This window comes from Gossypium arboreum, chromosome 13 (assembly GCF_025698485.1).
Source record: "Gossypium arboreum isolate Shixiya-1 chromosome 13, ASM2569848v2, whole genome shotgun sequence".
NCBI lineage: Eukaryota > Viridiplantae > Streptophyta > Magnoliopsida > Malvales > Malvaceae > Gossypium > Gossypium arboreum.
In genome coordinates this window covers 89,967,320-89,986,136 of record NC_069082.1, presented here as the reverse complement: position 1 = coordinate 89,986,136, position 18,817 = coordinate 89,967,320, and the positions used below count along the sequence as shown (strand labels likewise).

General features: G+C 35.7%; 2 protein-coding genes and 1 long non-coding RNA gene across 3 annotated transcripts; 2 read left to right on the top strand and 1 right to left on the bottom strand.

The window, feature by feature from the left end:
• Positions 1–539: 539 nt before the first annotated feature.
• Positions 540–1,476, top strand: LOC108462008 (uncharacterized). Its single transcript, XM_017762017.1, has 2 exons — positions 540–571; positions 963–1,476. The coding sequence occupies exons 1-2, from the start codon at positions 540–542 to the stop codon at positions 1,474–1,476; spliced, it is 546 nt and encodes a 181-aa protein (XP_017617506.1).
• A 3,516-nt stretch (positions 1,477–4,992) lies between these two features.
• On the top strand, positions 4,993–6,027 carry LOC108462007 (uncharacterized). Its single transcript, XM_017762016.1, has 4 exons — positions 4,993–5,157; positions 5,272–5,393; positions 5,568–5,677; positions 5,840–6,027. The coding sequence occupies exons 1-4, from the start codon at positions 4,993–4,995 to the stop codon at positions 6,025–6,027; spliced, it is 585 nt and encodes a 194-aa protein (XP_017617505.1).
• Positions 6,028–8,229: 2,202 nt separating this feature from the next.
• On the bottom strand, positions 8,230–9,058 carry LOC128286662 (uncharacterized). The gene is made up of 2 exons (XR_008277281.1): positions 8,936–9,058; positions 8,230–8,459 (listed from the first exon to the last, which is right to left on the bottom strand). It is a non-coding gene; the product is annotated as an uncharacterized LOC128286662 (long non-coding RNA).
• Between the last annotated feature and the right edge of the window lie 9,759 nt (positions 9,059–18,817).

Below are 18,817 nucleotides of genomic sequence, written 5' to 3'. Positions count from 1 at the left end.
GATCGGTGCGGTGGAGGACTCGACAGTGACCACGACCACATACATTTTGGTTATAAACTTTCTTCTTTTGTTTTTATTTTATTTTCTGGGGATTTTTTATGTAACTTTAGACTCAGACTTCTGGATTTTTATTTGGGTTTTTGAGCTAGGAACATGAAGTAAAAATTGCAACGTCAAATTATGGTTTTCTGCAAATTAACTATGTGTTTCTTTTTCAAGATAGAAACGGTTTCTTAAAATAATAACAATATATGGGTTTCAAAAGCTTTAGTGATAAAAAACATTTTCGAAACAATTCAACTATTACACGTTTTTCGACAAGTAAAAGGTAACGAATGGAATGGTCTATGAATCGATACGGTTTGGTTAAAAACACTCTCATGTGACATCGTCAGATCCAGCCATAATGTCTAGGCCGGGTTTGGGTGTTAGAATTAGTGATATTAGAGCCAGGTTCAAAACTCAGCTGTGAATTTTAGGTTTCAAAATTGGTTTTAAAGAATTACTTTCGAATGTTTTTTCAAATACTCTAATTAAGTATGTGGTTTATAGAGTCTCTAGCGCCAATCCTGTAAGTTTCTAAAACTTTATTTAGAAATTTTCTGAAAGCATGCTTAGAATATACTGAATTTCTTTTTGAAAATACTGTTTTATGCTATGAAACTACTATAGGTAGTAGACTCTACCGAAACACACTAGGTAGTGTAAACTGAAAACCATAGCAACCCTGCGACTTGCGATAACAGACTCTGAATACTCTGATAACATTACTACACAAAATATCTGCTAAAAAATATCGGAACTGTAAACTGATTTGCATAAAATTTTTAATACAGATTAAATCAAAATTATGATGAGCACACGTGGTACTCGTTAACGGGGTACTAGAGGCCGAGGTAGAGGCCGTAGAGGGGCTCAAGCTGAGTCTTTTGTATCTATACGATTCTGAATCTGAAAACTAGCGAGACGCAGATTTCACCTGTTACTGATACCGAGTCGGGGTCTCATGATTGTGCAGTAGGGGATGATGCACTATCCCAAGCTATGCTACAATTTTTAAAGAGGGTCGCTGGATCCAACATTGGTTCTGAGGGCCGTGGGTCGGTTATAGAACAACTCCGGTCCAATGGGGCTGAGGTATTTAAGGGCATTGTTGGAGTTGCGCCAAATGTGGCCGAGTACTGGATGGAGGCCATTGAGCGTATAATGGATAATCTGGATTTTTCTGCTGAGCAGAAGCTCAAGGGGGTTGTTTCACTACTTCGCGATGAAGCGTATCAGTGGTGGCTGACGGTTAAAGATGGCACTCAGCTTGATCGGTTGACATGGGATCTGTTTAAGATGGCTTTCCAGGGCAAGTATGTGGGAGCCAGCTATATCAACGCTAGGAGGTGTGAGTTCCTGAATCTTACTCAGGGAGATCATTCAGTGGCTAAGTATGAGGCCGAATTTCTAAGACTAAGCCGTTATGCGTGAGGCATGGTGGCGACTGAGTATGAGCGCTGTTTTGAGGATAACCTTAAGGATAACTTGAGGGTCCTGATAGCTCCGCAGAGGGAGTGTAAGTTTGCTGTGTTGGTCGAGAAGGTCAAGATTGCTGAGGAGGTTAAGCGCGCTAAGCGAGACTCTTTTTTGTTTACTTTACTCTTTTTCTTTTCATTAAACTTTCTATTTAATGATCCTGATATGAATCTAGAGCGTTATCAAGGCCATAATTTATGGGAACAACTAAATAAATAGAACAAAATAAAAAACAAATAGCGGTAGGGATGGATATATCACAAAATTGGAATTTTTTTATTCTTCTCTAATTTTTTTGTTTGGCTTTTCGGGAAAAAAATACAAAAAAAAGGGCATTTTAGGTCCAAGCCACTATGTTCACGGAAGCAATAACTGTAAATGGACTAAAACAGTTGGGGAATATTCACTTTCAACCAATCGATACGACCCCAGAGAGCAGCTTTTGCCTAAAAGGGCTAGCTATATCAGAGTAATTATGTTAGAGTTGAGTCGTATAGCTTCTCATCTATTATGACTTGAACCTTTTATGGCAGATATTGGTGCACAGACTCCATTTTTTTATATTTTTAGAGAAAAAGAATTAGTATATGATCTATTCGAAGCTGCCATCAGTATGAGAATGATGCATAATTATTTTCGTATCAGAGGAGTGGCGTCCGATCTACCTTATGGCTGGATAGATAAATGTTTGAATTTCTGTGATTATTTTTTAACAGGAATTGTTGAATTTCAAAAATTATTACGCAGAGGGAAGGATAAAAGGGATACAAAACCTTCGAATGTTGGGATGAAAAGGCCAGATCTGATAGGGCCGTGAAAGTTGGGCCCACTGTTGCACCTGCTGGGTTAGCGATTTGTCAGCTCTGTAATAGACGCCATCCAGGCAAGTGTTGGAGGTCTATTGGAGCCTGCCTTAGATGTGAGTCTACTAAGAATCGTGTTAAGGACTGTCCATTCAAGACTAATCAGATACAAGCTCTGACTACTGAGACTGCACAATCGTCGAGGGTAGGTCAGCAGCCACCTAGGGGCCGAGGTCAGGCTAGGGGTGGTAACGGCATAGGCTGAGGACAGAAAGCACCGGGTAGATGTGTTGGACCGACTGATGTGAGCAGCCTGCACTGATTTATGCTGCTCGTCGCCGTGAGGATGGAGATGCTCTGGATGTCATCACAAGTATGTTCTTAATTTTTAATGTACCTTACTATGCATTGATAGATATAGGCTCTTCACACTCTTACGTAGCTAGTGTGGTGTATGAGACCTTGAGGTTTTCGTTTAAGAGCACTTCTAGTGAGATAACAGTGGTGAGCCCGTTAGGACAGTCTTTTGGGGTTAACAAACTGTTTAGAGACGTACCGTTAGATGTCCAAGGGACTGTATTTCTGGCTGATTTGATGGAGCTTCCATTTGGGGAGTTCGATTTGCTTTTGGGAATGGATTGGCTAGTTAAACATCGAGTGAGTCTGGATTTCATTGCAAAGAAGATTGTTCTAATAACCGAGGAGGATATTGAGTAGTCATGATTGGGGAACGACGAGATTATCTGACCAATGTGATATCTGCATTAGTGGCAGAAAAGTTAGTAAGGAAGGGTTATGATGCGTATTTGGCGTATATCAGTGTTGCTAATTCTAGAGACTCTTTGGTTAAGGACATCCAAAAGGTGAGGGACTTTCCAGATGTTTTCCCAGAGGAACTACCGGGATTACCTTCGAATCGTGAGGTAGAATTTTGGATTGAGTTGTTTTCGGGCACAGCTCTAGTATTTATCGCCCCTTATCAAATGGCACCGAAATAGCTTATAGAACTTAAGGCTCAGATTCAGTAGCTGTTGGATCGTGGGTTTATTCGTCCTAATGTGTCTTCGCGGGAAGTACCTATTCTATTCGTAAAGAAGAAAGATGGTACGATGAGGATGTGTATCGACTACTGTCAGTTGAACAAGTTGACGATTAAGAATAAGTACCCACTTCCGAGAATAGACGACTTGTTCGATCAGTTCAGAAGGGCTTCAGTGTTCTTTAAAATCGATCTATGGTCAGGTTATCATCATTGAGGGTAAAGGAGGCCTATGTGCATAAGACGGCATTTAGGACTCATTATGGACATTACGAGTTCTTAGTTATGCCCTTTAGGTTGACTAATGCACCAGTGGCATTCATGGATTTGATGAACCGTGTGTTCCAGCCCTACTTGGATCAATTTGTGGTGGTGTTCATCGATGACATCTTGGTGTATTCTAAGTCTGAGGATGAGCACGATGAGCATTTGAGAGTGGTTCTACAGATTTTTCGTGAGAAACAGATGTATGTGAAGTTTAGCAAGTGTGAGTTTTAGCTTCGTAAAGTGACATTTCTAGGACACGTAGTTTCTGCAGAGGGGATTCGAGTGTATCCTCGTAAGATTGAGGCTATGTTAGATTGGAAACAGCCAAATAATCTGTTAAAAATCTGTAGTTTTCTAGGGCTGGCAGGATATTATCGACGATTCGTAGAGAGGTTCTCTTTGATTGCTGCTCTGATGACTAAGTTACTGCGTAAGGGAGTTTCTTTTGTGTAGACTGATGCACAGCATGAGAGCTTTGATAAGCTCAAGACCGTGTTATCTCAGGCACCTATTCTAATTCAGCCTGAACCCAGTAAGGACTTCGTGGTATACAGTGATGCGTCCCATGTGGGTTTGGGTTATGTGCTGATGCAAGACGGTAAGGTTTTTGCGTATGCATCTCGACAGCTCAAAATTCACGAGGCGAATTATCCGACGTATGATTTGGAATTGGCTGCAGTAGTCTTTGCACTTAAGATCTAGAGGCATTATTTGTACGGTAAGAAGTGTACCATCTACACTGATCACAAGAGCCTCAAGTATCTCCTCACTGAGAAAGAGTTAAACCTTAAGCAGCATCGATGGGTTGAATTGCTTAAGGATTATGACTGCAATATTTAGTATCATCCCGGTAGGGCCAATATGGTGGCCGATGCGTTAAGTCGTAGGTCTATGACCGATATGAGAGCGATGTTCGCCCGACTGAGTCTTTTTTACGATGGGAGTCTGTTGGCAGAACTTCAAGTTAAACCGACCTAGATCGATCAGATCAGGGATAAGCAAATAGGGGATAAGTCTTTGAAGTTGCATTTTCGTCAGGTAGAGGACGGTGTTACGACCGATTTTGAGATTAGTAGTGAAGGGGTATTATGTTTCTACAGTCAGATTTGTGTATCGAATGATGAAGGTTTGAGATTGTCGATTTTGAGGGAGGCGCATAGTAGCCCTTATGCTATGCATCCAGGTGGGAACAAGATGTATCGAGATCTCCGAAAGTTATACTGGTGGCCAAGTTTGAAACATGAGGTTATTGACTTTGTTGCTCGTTGTTTGACTTGTCAGCAGGTAAAGGCTGAGCATCAGTTATCTTCGGGTTTGCTGTAGCCGGTTAAGATACTGATGTGGAAATAAGAGTGAGTAACGATGGACTTCGTTAATGGGTTACCCCTAACACCCACTAAAATGGATTCTGTTTGGGTCATCGTGGACCGATTGACCAAGACTGTACATTTCATTCCCGTGAAAATAGACTTCTCCCTACAGAAGTTGGCAAAACTGTACATTTCTGAGATAGTGAGGCTACATGGGGTACCTGTCTTGATCATTTCTAATAGGGATCCTTGTTTTACGTCTCGATTCTGGGAAAAACTTCATGGGGCTCTCGGTTCGAGGTTAGACTTCAGTACTGCTTTCCATCCTCAGACAGATGGTCAGTCAGAGAGGGAGATCCAGATACTGAAGGACATGTTGAGGGGTTGTATTATCGACTTCTGGGGCAGTTGGGAGGAGTACTTGCCTTTAGCAGAGTTCGCTTACAGCAATAGGTATTAGTCTAGCATACGAATGGCACCTTACGAGGCACTATATACTAGTAAGAGTCGCACTCCTTTATGCTACACTGAGTTGGGTGAGCGATGAGTTCTGGGTCCGGAGTTGGTATCAGAAATTGATGATAAAGTTCACTTGATTCGAGATCGTCTGAAAGCGGCTTTTGACAGACAGAAGTCCTACGCTGATTTGAAGAGGAAAGACATCGAGTATTTTGTGGGGGACATGGTTTTCCTTAAGGTCTCGCCATGGAAGAAAGTTTTGAGGTCCGGTCGCAAGGGCAAGCTAAACCCTTGGTTTATTGGATCGTACCGGATTCTGAAGCGAATAGGGCCAGTCACATATCAGTTGGAGCTACCTCCAAAGTTAGACCATACATGATGTGTTCCATGTCTCGATGTTGAATGTTACCGCTCTGATCCCACGCACATTGTGCCTATAGAGGAGATTGAGGTTAGACCAGATCTAACGTTCAAGGAAGAGCCGGTTCAGATCCTAGATCGCAACGTTAAGGTTCTGCATAAGAAATCTATCCCTTTAATGAATGTGCTGTGGCAGAATCATAGCACTGAGGAGGCCACTTGGGAGCCAAAGGATTCGATGCGTCAGCAATATCCTCACCTCTTCTGATAGGTAAAATTTCGAAGGCTAAATTTTCTTTTAGGGGGTAGAGTTGTAATGCCTCGAAATTTATATTTTGATTCTGCTTGAATGTGACAAATTTATATTTGCTTCAATGGTTAAGTGTTCTGGGTATGTGTGAGAGGTCCTAAGTTCAAGCCTTAGCTTAGGAAAAATTTTGGTTTTTATTTGAATAAAGCCTTGTCCTTGGTGATTGGTTTCCCCCTCCTCCACATTCTTTTTCTTTCTTTTTCTTCCCCGGATGAAAATCCCTTGTTGCTGCGATTTTACTTCTTTTAATATTAGTTTTGGGTATTTTTCATCCTCGTTGAGTATCTCTACGTTTGGCGCGAATTCGGTAAATGTAGAGGTGCGTTTATTTCATTTTATGATTGTGGGGTTCTTAAGAGATTGTTTTCTGTTTAGAAGACAATCAAAATTCCATGGACTATTAAAATGGCACTCTAATCAACAAGGAACTGTCGTTGTTCACTAGAGGTAAGGTAGTTGTTAACTTGCGGGAATTTTCTGTCTTTAGTAACTAGGTTTAAGTGACTGAAATTAGGGTTTCAATTGTCAAATATAGGTTCTGGAGTGCTCAGGAGTGATTACGTGTTGAAATCGAACCAAGTGTGTACTCTATTTGCACAGGAAATGAGATTCGACGAAAGCCAAAAAGCGTTTTGTCGACACTACACGGGCGTGTGGTTACCCGTGTATTAGGCCGTGTGGCAGTACACAAGCATGTGGTCGACAAACCAGGCCATGCGCACCTGACACGGGTGTGACGGACATGGCCGTGTGATGGCTTGTAGGCCGTGTGAGAGGCATGGGCTCAGGAAAATGGGCCGTGTGAGCCACATGGGCGTGTGGGAATCTGAGCCAAGCCGTGTGATTCATATGGCCAAGGCCAATTTGGGCCATATGGGCCCACACGGGCAGGCCACATAGGCGTGTGAGCCCATTTTTCTAAAATGTACTGTAAGGTTGTACAGGTCACCCAAGTCGACTGTGACCTGTCCTAGGGTCGGTAAGCTTTACTTAGAGCCCTATTCTGTGATGTGATATTGTAATGTATGTGTTAGCATGTTATACCTAGCATGAATATCTGATCTGTTCTGAAATAAATGCATGAATTGTTATTTGCATTATAGCATGCCATATTGTATGATGTACTACATCGTGGTGGGTATGATGAAGTGAAGGAAGTACTGAAGGGCTTCATAAGCCCGTTATCTGGCAGCTAAGCTACATACTTATGATACGTGCTACATTATAGTACCTTATGGTGTGTAGGGTTGGATGGGTCGATTTTCTCCTCATATATGGTGTGCAGGGATGGGTGGGTCGATTTTATCCACACAAGGTGTGTTATGTTGGTGGGCATATTTTCTTATTCTGATCTGTTATGCATGTTATATCTGAGAAGGGCTGAGGCCTTGAGACTGTAATTGATTCTGTTTCTGAATGGGCCAAGGGCCGCACCGAATTTGTAAGGGCTCAGGCCCGAATTATGACTAAACTCTGTTATCGGTTTGTATGCATACTATACTGTGGGGATGTACACACTGAGTTGCGAAAACTCACCCCTTTATTTATTTATCTGTTCAGGTAATCACCAGCAGTAGGTGGATCGGTGCAGTGGAGGACTCGACGGTGACCACGACCACATACATTTTGGTTATGAACTTTCTTCTTTTGTTTTTACTTTATTTTCTGGGGATTTTTTATGTAACTTTGGACTCGGGCTTATGGATTTTTATTTGGGTTTTTGAGCTAGGAACGTGAACTAAAAACTGCAACGTCAAATTATGGTTTTCTGCAAATTAACTATGTGTTTCTTTTTCAAGATAGAAACGGTTTCTTAAAATAATAACAATATATGGGTTTTTCAAAAGCTTCCGTGATAAAGAAACATTTTCGAAACAATTCGACTATTACACGTTTTCCGACTAAGTAAAAGATAACGAATGGAATGGTTTATGAATCGATACGGTTTGGTTAAAAACACTCTCATGTGACATCGTCAGATCCGCCCATAATGTCTAGGCCGGGCTTAGGGTGTTACACTATGCCTCATCAATATAAACCAAAGTATAATCCTGTACATTACTCCTGTGACATACCAACTATAATCGACTTTGCCCGAGATAGTTAATAAGATAATCAATGTTCCGAACACACAAACACATTCATGATCACATATCATAGTTTCTATAATGCTCATTTATACCATGCTTGTCTCAATTCAATTTAAAACATTCCATATCATCATATACAAACTAAACCATGAGATAAATAGGATTCTTACCTTAAATAAGCTAGTTTGTAACAAGACATATATAAATTGAATTCAAATAATGAAAGTACAAACCCTAATCGTCATTCGTTTACGACTCTCGCCTTTCCTTTCTCTTCGGATGGCCCAACGTCATCTTTAGCTACGTCCGATAATTCAATTATAAAAATGGTATTAGTTTCCACTCAATCACATGAAAAACATATAAATCAAACATATTTTGCATTTTATTTATTTTAGTCATTTATTCAAAAATTCATATTTTTTTATATTTAACATCAAATCAAAATCTGATTTCATATCCTTTCATTAGGGACCTTGTACTTCCAAACTTATAGCATAATTTCTCAACAGTTTTCAATTTATTTAATTTATTATCTAATATCATAAATCAACTAAATAGTTAATTAAAATTTTCAAAATAGATTCACCATCTTCCTACTACTTAACTAACAACATCATGCATGAACTTAAGCATTTAACAACTAATTTTTCTAAGCTTCTCAATCATGAAAATTTAATCAAAACATCAAAAATTCATTAATTTAAACATTGGGTAGTTAAATCTCATTTGATTAAGCTTGAATCTATAAGAAATGATGAAAATAAGCCTCATACCTTAGTTAATTTTGTTGGACGGCAAGGAAAAATGAAGAAGAGAAAATTTCTCTTTTTTTTTTTTTCTTTCTTATGATTTCGGGGATAAGAGAAGATGATAGGAAGTTTTTCTCATCCACTAATGTTTTATATGTTTTAATTAACATAATTAAGCTTATTTAATTTTATTAATTTAACACACATATATATACATTATAATTATAATTTGTGATTAAGTGGATTTCACCATCCACTTCCACTATCTCATACAAAACAATGGTTTGATAGTCATTTAGGTCTTTTGATTAATTTTTAATTGGGTTCTTATGCAATTTTTAAATTAAATTGCTATAGTATATGATTTGTATATTATTTTAATAGTTTAATGTATTAATACTTTTTTTTTAAAACATAATTTTATTCTCTCAATTATTTTCTCAAAACTAATCGATGTTCAGTCTAACGTTAGTTTAGTTTGCACAAATATATATTAGGAATTATAAAATCATATTATCTAATAAATATTAAATATATATATATATATGTAGAATCAATTTCAAATAAAAATAAAAGTGATATATTGAATCTAATGCTTGACCAATTTTAAAATAAGCTTAATTTTTTTTTTGGGTGAAAAGAGAAGATGAAATACATCAACTACATAAAAAAACTATTATCTTTATCCTCTTGGAAAAAATTTAAAATTTCCTTAGGAACATCATCAAAGACTTGTAAAGTTAATTTCCAATTCTAGCTAAGTTTAGCAAGACGATCCGCAACTGAGTTTCGATTCCTTGGTATGTGATTGATTTTCTACTGTCCTTCCGATCTCATGATGTATTGAGTCATTCTAAGCACAGTAATCCTTAAATCCTTCAAACTCAAATTAACTTAACCTATTTTCAAACTTAATAATTTTTCAAAATCCTGATCCTAACATCTTTATGATCAATTCTATTTTTGCTTTTTACAAAAAAAAATTAAAACAATAATAATATTTTCCTTCAAAATAATAATATTTTTGAGAAAAATATTTTATAATAATTTATTATTGAAAAAAATAAGATATTTTTAATTTATTCGAAATTTAATAGACAAAATTTATGTGATAAAACATTAAAGTTGAGAATCCAATTGTAAAATTATTAAGTATAAGAAAAAAAGTGTATATCATTACATGAAAAGTTAATTTAAATTGTAAGAAAATTTCACATTCACATGGTGAGGAAAAATATTTTGAAACAAAAATAAAGAAGTTTGTCGAAGTGAACAGTATTTTCAGTGAAAAATTATAAATCTAAAACGAATCGTTTTAAGTGTTTTAAAAAAAAAAATGCAAGCGGGAATTACCTCTCTTGCCCTCCCAACAAAAACGAAGAAAAGAAATTTTAATGTTGATAGGTACATGTGAAGAATTAACTTAAAACTATTATATCTTTGTTTCAACATTTTCTTTTTAACTTATCCAATTTTTTTCTATTTACTCAAAACATATATTAATTTATTTCACGAGGAAGAAATATCCTTATTTTAAATTATATATATATATATATGTTTAGAATATACTGTAAGTGTTTGTGTTTTCTATTAATTAATGTGTTTTGAATAATATGGAGAAATATTTCATTACCAAATTGTAATTTAATATTGCATGTAAAGAAATTTAAAGTTTACAATAAAACGATAATTACAAAATAACATATAAATTTTAGTTAATTAAATCATGCAATAAAATTTTAAATATATAATTAAATTAATTACCATAAAATAACATTTCAAACTTATTTAAATACATATAAAAAGTTTTGTTACTATAAAAATATTTAAGCTAACTTTAAATATAATACTAAAATAAATTTGACTAAATTAGTTTATAATTGTGCATTGATGTGTTGAGGATAAACTCGGTTTAAGCAATGAACATGTAAAATAATGAAGAAATTGAACATATCGAACACAAAAATTTTACATAGAAAAATCCCTTCAAAGAGGATAAAAACCATGGGTAAAGATAATTTCACTAAAACGATAAAAAAAATAGTACAAAAGATGCAGATAAAACTAAACCCCGAAACTCGAAATAAGAACTCTCAAAACATAAACACAAAAATTCTCTAAAAGATTGTAAAAGCTAATACCTAAATGTGTAATGGTGATGGTCACTAAACTAACTATAATTATGACAAAGGCAAGCGCACTTATTGAATAATAGTATAGCTATGGTGAGCAGGGAATATCGTATCCACGAAGACTAAAAGTATTAGTAATTATCGTTTTCCTATTATTTTGCGAATAATTTGAAGTGGTTGTTTTTAATCTAAATTTACTAATTTAAGTTAACTACCAACGTAACAGAGAATGGAATGGGAAAATAATCGAAGATAACCAATGAGAAAGACAATACCCAGGAAGAATCTACCTAAACTTCACCTATTATTCTGAATCTGAGTTAAACGATTTATTCACTTATGTCTTGATCCGTAGAAATCCCTAAATCATGTTAATATCTCTTTCGAGAGTAAGAACAACTGACTCTAGGTTGATTAATTGAAATCTCTTTCTAATTAAAACCTCTATCGTCGCGTTAACTCGATCTATGAATTCCCCTATTAGATTTGACTCTAATCTGGTAGATTTATGTAGTCCTATTTCTAGGATTGCATGCAACTCTACTCAATTATGTTAGGTCTACTCTTAAACAATGACTTTTGGTCCATTGAAATAAGCACATTAAACATGAATTAATATCTTAAAAATATTAAAACATGAAATAAGCATACATAAATGAGAACAAGAATCAAGTATTTATTACGTAAAAAAATTAAATAATAAGATTCATCATAGGTTTCATCCTCCCTAAGTATTTAGGGAATTTAGTTCATAATCCTGAATAGAAACATCTCAAAGTTAGGATAACAACAAGACATAAAGAAACTCAATAAAACTTCGGAGGAAATTATATGGAGATCTTCGATCTTGAAGGAGATCCACTTCCGAGTTGATTCCGATGGCGTTCTTCGAGTGTTCTCTTCAATCTTCTATGAGTGATCCCTTAGATCTTCTTCTAATTGGTATTTATAGACTTTAGAATACTCAGAAAGCCTAAAATTGGGTTTTTCCGCGTATTTGGAAAGTAGAGTGCGATATCGACACGGGCTGGCACATGGGCGTGTGGCCAGCTCGTGTGGAAATGCCCAGGCCGTATGGATCCTAGAAACAACTTTATTTGTCCAATTTTGACACTTTTTTAGCTCCTTTCACTCCCAAAGGCTCTCTTAAGTATAAAAACATGAATTTAAAGGATTAGGAGCATCAAATTCACTAATTTACATAATTAATCATCCAAAAATGCATTAAGAATGAGATTAAAATATGTTACTTTTATAGATTATCAAATGTGTTATTTTTATATGGTGGAAAAAAGGCCTATTTATAGGCTAAATTTGTAGGTCAAATAATATTAAAATAACCTGCACTGAATAGAGTTTAAGTGGGAAACTAAGAACAGAGTGTAACTGAGAGAAGAAAAACAAAAAAAATACGATGCATAACTCTACAAATCTCCACATTGACTCGTATTTTCACAATGCTTTCTTTGTCAAAGCCCTTCACGAGCTTATCTCAAACTATGCAGAATATTAATTGAGTCGAAGTTGTGCTTAGAAGCTGGAAGACTTCTAATCTTCGACTTGTGCACTGTCAAATCAAAACTGACATGAGTCTGATTTCCATGAACGTAATACCCTATCTTTTCAAAACTTGCACCCAAAAGAGAAATTCTCTTATACGAAACGATCATACTTTTTCCCCTCCTATGACCAAGTTGTCTCCATTTCAAACGAGCCGACTTCAACTCCTTAACAGACGAAGGATGTCTTGTTTCACCAATCACCATTGATCCTTCCAAAACATAAAAACTGCAAATCTTTTTACCTTTCATCAAAATGAGAGCCCTACAGGATACCTTAATGTCGCTTGACTCGATGTTAATTTTACAACCCTTCGAGTCTAAATTTCCTAATGAGATAAGATTTTTTTTAAGTCAGGCACATGCTTGATATCTAACAATGTCCTAATTTTCCCGTTGTGCATTCTGATTTGAACAATACCAATATCGATTACCTTACTGGGTGAATCATTCACCATGAGCACAACACCTTCAACTGAACTATATATGAAAAACCAGTCCTTGTTGGGACACATGTGGAAAGAATACCCCAAATCTAGGATCCACTTGGACGTAAGCTTAAAGTTTTCACTTATTGACACCAACAAGAAATCATCACCCTTGTCATTGGCCAAATTAGCACCAGCTAAATCTTCCTTGTTGCTCTCAGCAGCCCTTTTATTTTGCAATTTGTAACAATTTGCCTTAATGTGACCTAACTTCTTACAATAGCAACACCTTTTGTCTCGCTTCCTTGATGCTACCAAAATCGAGGCTTGCTTACATGACTTGTTATTCAAACCAAACTCATTGTCGAGTTTTTATTTGCTCAATAGATGACCATTCACATCCTTGAATGGGAGACTACCTTTGTCATAAATCAAGGTTTCTTTGAAAGACTTGTATGAATATGGTAAAGAGCATAATAATCGCATACTCTGATTTTTATTGTTAATCTAAACCTTAATATTCTTTAAACCATTCAAAAGAGTAATAAATTGACTGATGTGATCTCTAAGTTGCTCACCTTCATTCATGCAGAAATGTGTGCAACCGTTGTTTCAACACTAATTAGTTAGCTAGAAACTTTGTCGCGTAAAGGGTTTCTAACATTTTCCATAAGGTGAATGTCGTTTTCTCCATCAAAACCTCCTGCAACACATTATTTGTTAGACATAATTAAATTGTGGATAGAGCCTTTTTATCAAATCTATTCCATTCTGATTTATCCATGTCTGCAGGCTTCTTCTCTATAAGGGTCTTTTTAAGAATGCCCTGAATCAAAATTGTCGCCATCCGAACTTACCACAAATTAAAATTTGTGATGCCATCAAACTTATCAATATCAAACTTTGTTGTTCTCATCTCTGAACGGGTTGATTGAGGAAATTAAACTAGCTCTGATACTAATTTATTGGGAAAAATCCAGTTTCAGCAACGAACAAGTAAAATAATAAAATATTTGAAAAGATCAAACACTAATATTTTACGTGAAAAATTCTCCGAAGAGGATGAAAATCATGGGCGAAGATAATTTCACTAAAATAACAAAAACGAATGTACAAAAGATGGAAATAAAACTAAACCCCAAAACCCAAAAAAAGAATCCTCAAAACGTAAACACAAAAAATCTTCGAAAGCTTGTAAAAGCTAATGCCTAAATATATAATGACATATTTTTTTAGGTTGGAAAAAGAGTCCATTTATATGCTAAATTTATAGGTCAAATAATATTAAAATAACCTACACTAATCAAAGTTTAAGTGTGAAACAAAAAAAATAAAATTTAATTGAGAAAAAAACAAAAAAATACGAAGCATAACTCCACAATGTAGAGATGAAGATGGGTGTTGATTCTCATGAGTTTCGTCTTGAATTTACAACCATGTTTTCTTCTACATGAACCAAAAAGAATCTTGTTTTTTAAACTGATCTATAGATAACATACATTTGGGATTTATATCCACCTCATTTCTTTTTCCTTTTGGAGTCTTTTTTTTTAATCCAAAATTTAAAAAGAAAAAAAGAAAAGAAAAAGAAAAACTAAATATAAGAGTCAACGGAAAATGTATTGTATAATATTAATATGTATAAAATGAAATAAAAATCAATACATATAACAAGAAAAAAAAGTTTGAATTAAAAAGTATGAGGGTGCAACATTATGTAATACCAAAAGATATGAAACGAACTAAAACCATGATATATAGCAACAAAATAAAATAGATTAAAAGTAGTGGAGTGCAATCTATTTTTCAAAATCTAATATAAAACCGAAATCAATATATCTAAATTCAAAACACAAAATAAAACTCAATTCAGTGCATAATAATAAATAAAGGAAATGTTGTAAATCATAATGGTCTTTATTTCTTTATTTTTAGGCTATTTTAAGTTATCAGAAATGTTACAAATCACAATAATGGTAAATCATTAACAGGATTCTTTTAAAGATTTAACTTTTCCTATCAAAAAGTGACTTCAGGTTTCTTGTCTTTCTCCTTTCTACTTTTTGGGAAATTTGATCTTGATCGTTTCATGTCCTATTAAAAAGAACTTGTTTCTTTACTTGGTTAGTATTGAGTTCAGTCTACTTGAATGTGGCACATTCGAAAAAAATTAAAAGCATGGGTTGACTAGGGTACTAAGATTCCCAACCGAATTGCTTAAGGTGATTGGATAAGTGACCTACCGTCAAATGTAGTAATTAATTCGGTTATTTCCGCACTTAAGGACCTTGTTTTCTATGCAATTTAGTATTTAATATTATATTTTCAGTATTTAGTAGTTAGAATTAAATATTAATAAAATAAGTTTTTTTAACACATTTTGTAAGTGTTGTGACCCATTAGGCCGACATGAGCCTTAGGTAGTTCTAATATGTTTAATTGAGTGTATAACATGAAGATTTATAGGCTCAATTGACGGGGAAGCAAAGGACAAGTGATGTACAAGTTTCTGAAGCCGTCAAAGTATGAAACAAATGATGCAAGGCGCAAAACACATGTCGTGTTGCGCCATGCAAGGGTTATGGCGCAACATAGGTCGACTTGTTGCCAAGTATGCCAAGGTTATTTTTGCCCATACAATCGACATTATACGAAGACCTAAGACATGTCGAAGACCTAATATGGGCTACCAACACTTCTATAAATAAGACATTAGGGGTTTGATGTAACTAAGTTGTCTTAAACGCAACAAAAAAACCTAGTAGCTTAGGATTAGGATTAGATTAATTATTCTTTCGGCTTTTTTAAACTCTTTTGTTTTCCTCTTGGAATCAGTTTCGATCCAAGAGTTATTTTATTTCATTAAAGTATTTTAGTTTAGTTCTTCTTTCCAATCGACATATTTCATTATTCCAATCAATTGATTTACTACTCTATTCTCCATTTGATATCAATCCATGATTATTTTAATATCGTTTCTCTTTCGAATCAATCGTATTCTTTACATGATTTATTCAATTGAGTTAGAGATTATGAATAACATTAGTGGCTAAATCCCTTATAGGAGATTAACGAATGGCTGAGGACGTGATTAATGGAGGATTTAGGGTTTCCCGAGAGGATCACATTTTTAAACCCTAGGTTTGACAAACCTAGAAAGTTATGATAGGTTAGACGAGATCGGGAGATAAGTCGAACCGAGTAAATCGTAGTTTATCTTGGTTGAGAAAGTGAGGTTGGGAGATAAACGAGTATCAACCAATTGATTAATTAGTTAGAGGCTAGGAAGTAATAATTGGTTAATCGGTAGCTAATCCACCCTAAAACACTAATCTGTAGTTACATACAAACTCTAAAACAAGTTAATCTTCTTGATTGGTTTATTGATTTTAGACGTTAGTTAATTTTCTCATTTGTTTATTTTAGTTATTTAATTTCTTATTTGACTACTTGCATTTCCTTCCCGAACAGAAGCACCAAAAGGACCCTCTTGAACATTTTGCATAAAGGATTGAACATCCATGTATTTGTCGATCTTTCTGGATAAACTTGTTAATTCCCCCGAAGTCTCTTCAATAACACGGGTTGTACCTGTATCACCAACAAGTCTATTATCAGCACCAACAATAACCATAGGGGGTTTGCGCTACCTTCTTAATCCTCTGTAGGTTTAGAGGACTATGGATGAGGTTTTAATTTACAAAAGGTATAAAAATAATTTGCAAGCTCCTTCTTTTTCCCTAACAGAATAAGTCCTAACTCATCAGTGGCTTCATGTAGCCGTGGGAACTGCGCAGCCAAAACTGACACAATGTCTGCACCATTGTTACCATCAACTGGCCGCCATCCATTAGGGTTTAGATCTACGAGGCAATAGTGAAACACATTTCTAACAGTTAACGCCTCCTCCAAATTTAATACAGGACCTCAACGAAGCCTACAGAATTGAGCCCACCCTGCCTTCGTTATAATTTCTTATCTTCACAAGCACACACTCTTACTAGGTGTGGACCATTCAATAAGAAAATCAAAACCAACTCCAAATCTATTCTTTACCGGTATGTATTTACAGTGATTCATTCGAAGGTTTGAATACCAGTTAGAAACAATTGAGCATCGTGAAAAGTAAAATAAAAACAAGCCCAAAGAACCTCTTCAATTGCAGGCTTTGAGTTAGTATAAATTCTAGAAAATAGAAATCAACAACGCCTCTTCTTGCCGACCATATTCAATGAAGTGGGCCACCACGACCCACCATGAGAAGTCGGATAGCTATCTTGGAATTATTCCATACTTGTCAAGAAGATGACAGAGTGGAGTGGAATATGAAAACTTACTTCTAGTACGTGTGAAGGAAGTAAAAAACTTCCATCGGCAGTGTCACTAAGTCGCCTCGACCCTTTAACAATCGAGAATTCATAAGCAAAATTGGGTATTTGAATCCACCGGGCGACCAACTGACAACTCATCTCTTCATGCGTGATGGTGCAAACATACACTTTTGCCTCCACAAGAGCATTTGCTTTACGCGTCGTGAGGGCTCGCTCCCTGAACCATCACGATTACCTTGAATGATACGACTACCTCCTCTCGACCTAATTATCATGCCCAACTAAACTCAAAATAACTACAAAGACAATTTGAAAATTTTAAAAAACTTACCTCTAAATCACGATTATCCTTCTCAAAAATTTCAAATCCAAACAATTCAATATTTAGAGTTAAAATAACTTCCTTTTAAAAAATTTCACACCTTGATGATTCGTTGTCTGAGAATAAAAACATAATCAGCTTTATACATCTGCACCTCTCCTCAAGACGTGGTGAAACTTATGACAATTTAAAAGGAAAAGCGTATGCGATAAGTTTCATTCTCAGATATTCCCCATTTCGCAAAGCCAAGTTTTCAAAAAAGCCAGTTTATAACTATTCTTTGAATTAGATGGGGGGACAAATTGTTATCGTGTTCGTTATTATCGACCCGTTACCCGACTTAGACTGACCCATAGCTTACATAGTTTGCATCTTGGGTTTGCATGTGATGAGTTCATATCCTTTCATGAATTTGTATAGAATAGGTTCGCACCGCCATGCAGACAAACTCTTTCGTAGAGAACACATATTAATCAAGTTACGTGTTGAGATATATGGTAACCTATCTACGACGTCCCATCTCATAACCTTACACATGAAAACACTCAACAACCTAATTGTTAGAAATGCCGAACATATACCGTTCTCGTAGCAAAGAGAACATGCATGAAGAAGTTGAGGTAGGAGCTGTTCACGAGAGTGAGCAAATAGTGGAGTATATATGTGCAGTCATTAAATTAAAAAAAAAATAAATCTAAAAGCAGTTAATACCCCGCTAATTGTGTTGTTTCACCATGGGAGTTCAATCTTCTTTTGTACATAAAAATGATGTTTGAATCCAACTGAACTAATTGATCGTTTGGGAATTGATCCAAACACTAATAAAAAATGTTCAGACCGAGAATTGAAAAAATGGCAATTGAACCGCAAATTGTAAACCGAAAAAACCAATAAAAATTGGTCGGACCAGTTTTTTTAAAAAACTGGACTGCTTCAAGTTGGGCAAGCCGGAAAAAGAAAAGCTAACTCGAGACCCACCCAGGCAACCACCACTCTCGTCCCTCGTCCATTTGGCTTCTCAGCCTCTCTCCACTCTCCAGTTGCCCATCTCCCTCCAGATCTGCTTCTGCGTTCAGTCACCGTCCCTGCTGAAAAATAAAAAATGAGAAAAAAAGATTGAGGCTTTGAGAAGTT

What these genes read in the sequence shown, in the direction of transcription:
- LOC108462008 (XM_017762017.1), top strand. Translation starts at nt 540, where the DNA reads ATGTGGTTTATAGAGTCTCTAGCGCCAATCCT. An exon ending in GAGTCTCTAGCGCCAATCCT is followed by an intron (nt 572 to 962) that starts GTAAGTTTCTAA and finishes TCTGAAAACTAG; the next exon opens with CGAGACGCAGATTTCACCTG.
- LOC108462007 (XM_017762016.1), top strand. Translation starts at nt 4,993, where the DNA reads ATGGACTTCGTTAATGGGTTACCCCTAACACCCACTAAAATGGATTCT. An exon ending in AGATAGTGAGGCTACATGGG is followed by an intron (nt 5,158 to 5,271) that starts GTACCTGTCTTG and finishes TTCCATCCTCAG; the next exon opens with ACAGATGGTCAGTCAGAGAG. An exon ending in GAGTTCGCTTACAGCAATAG is followed by an intron (nt 5,394 to 5,567) that starts GTATTAGTCTAG and finishes GGCTTTTGACAG; the next exon opens with ACAGAAGTCCTACGCTGATT.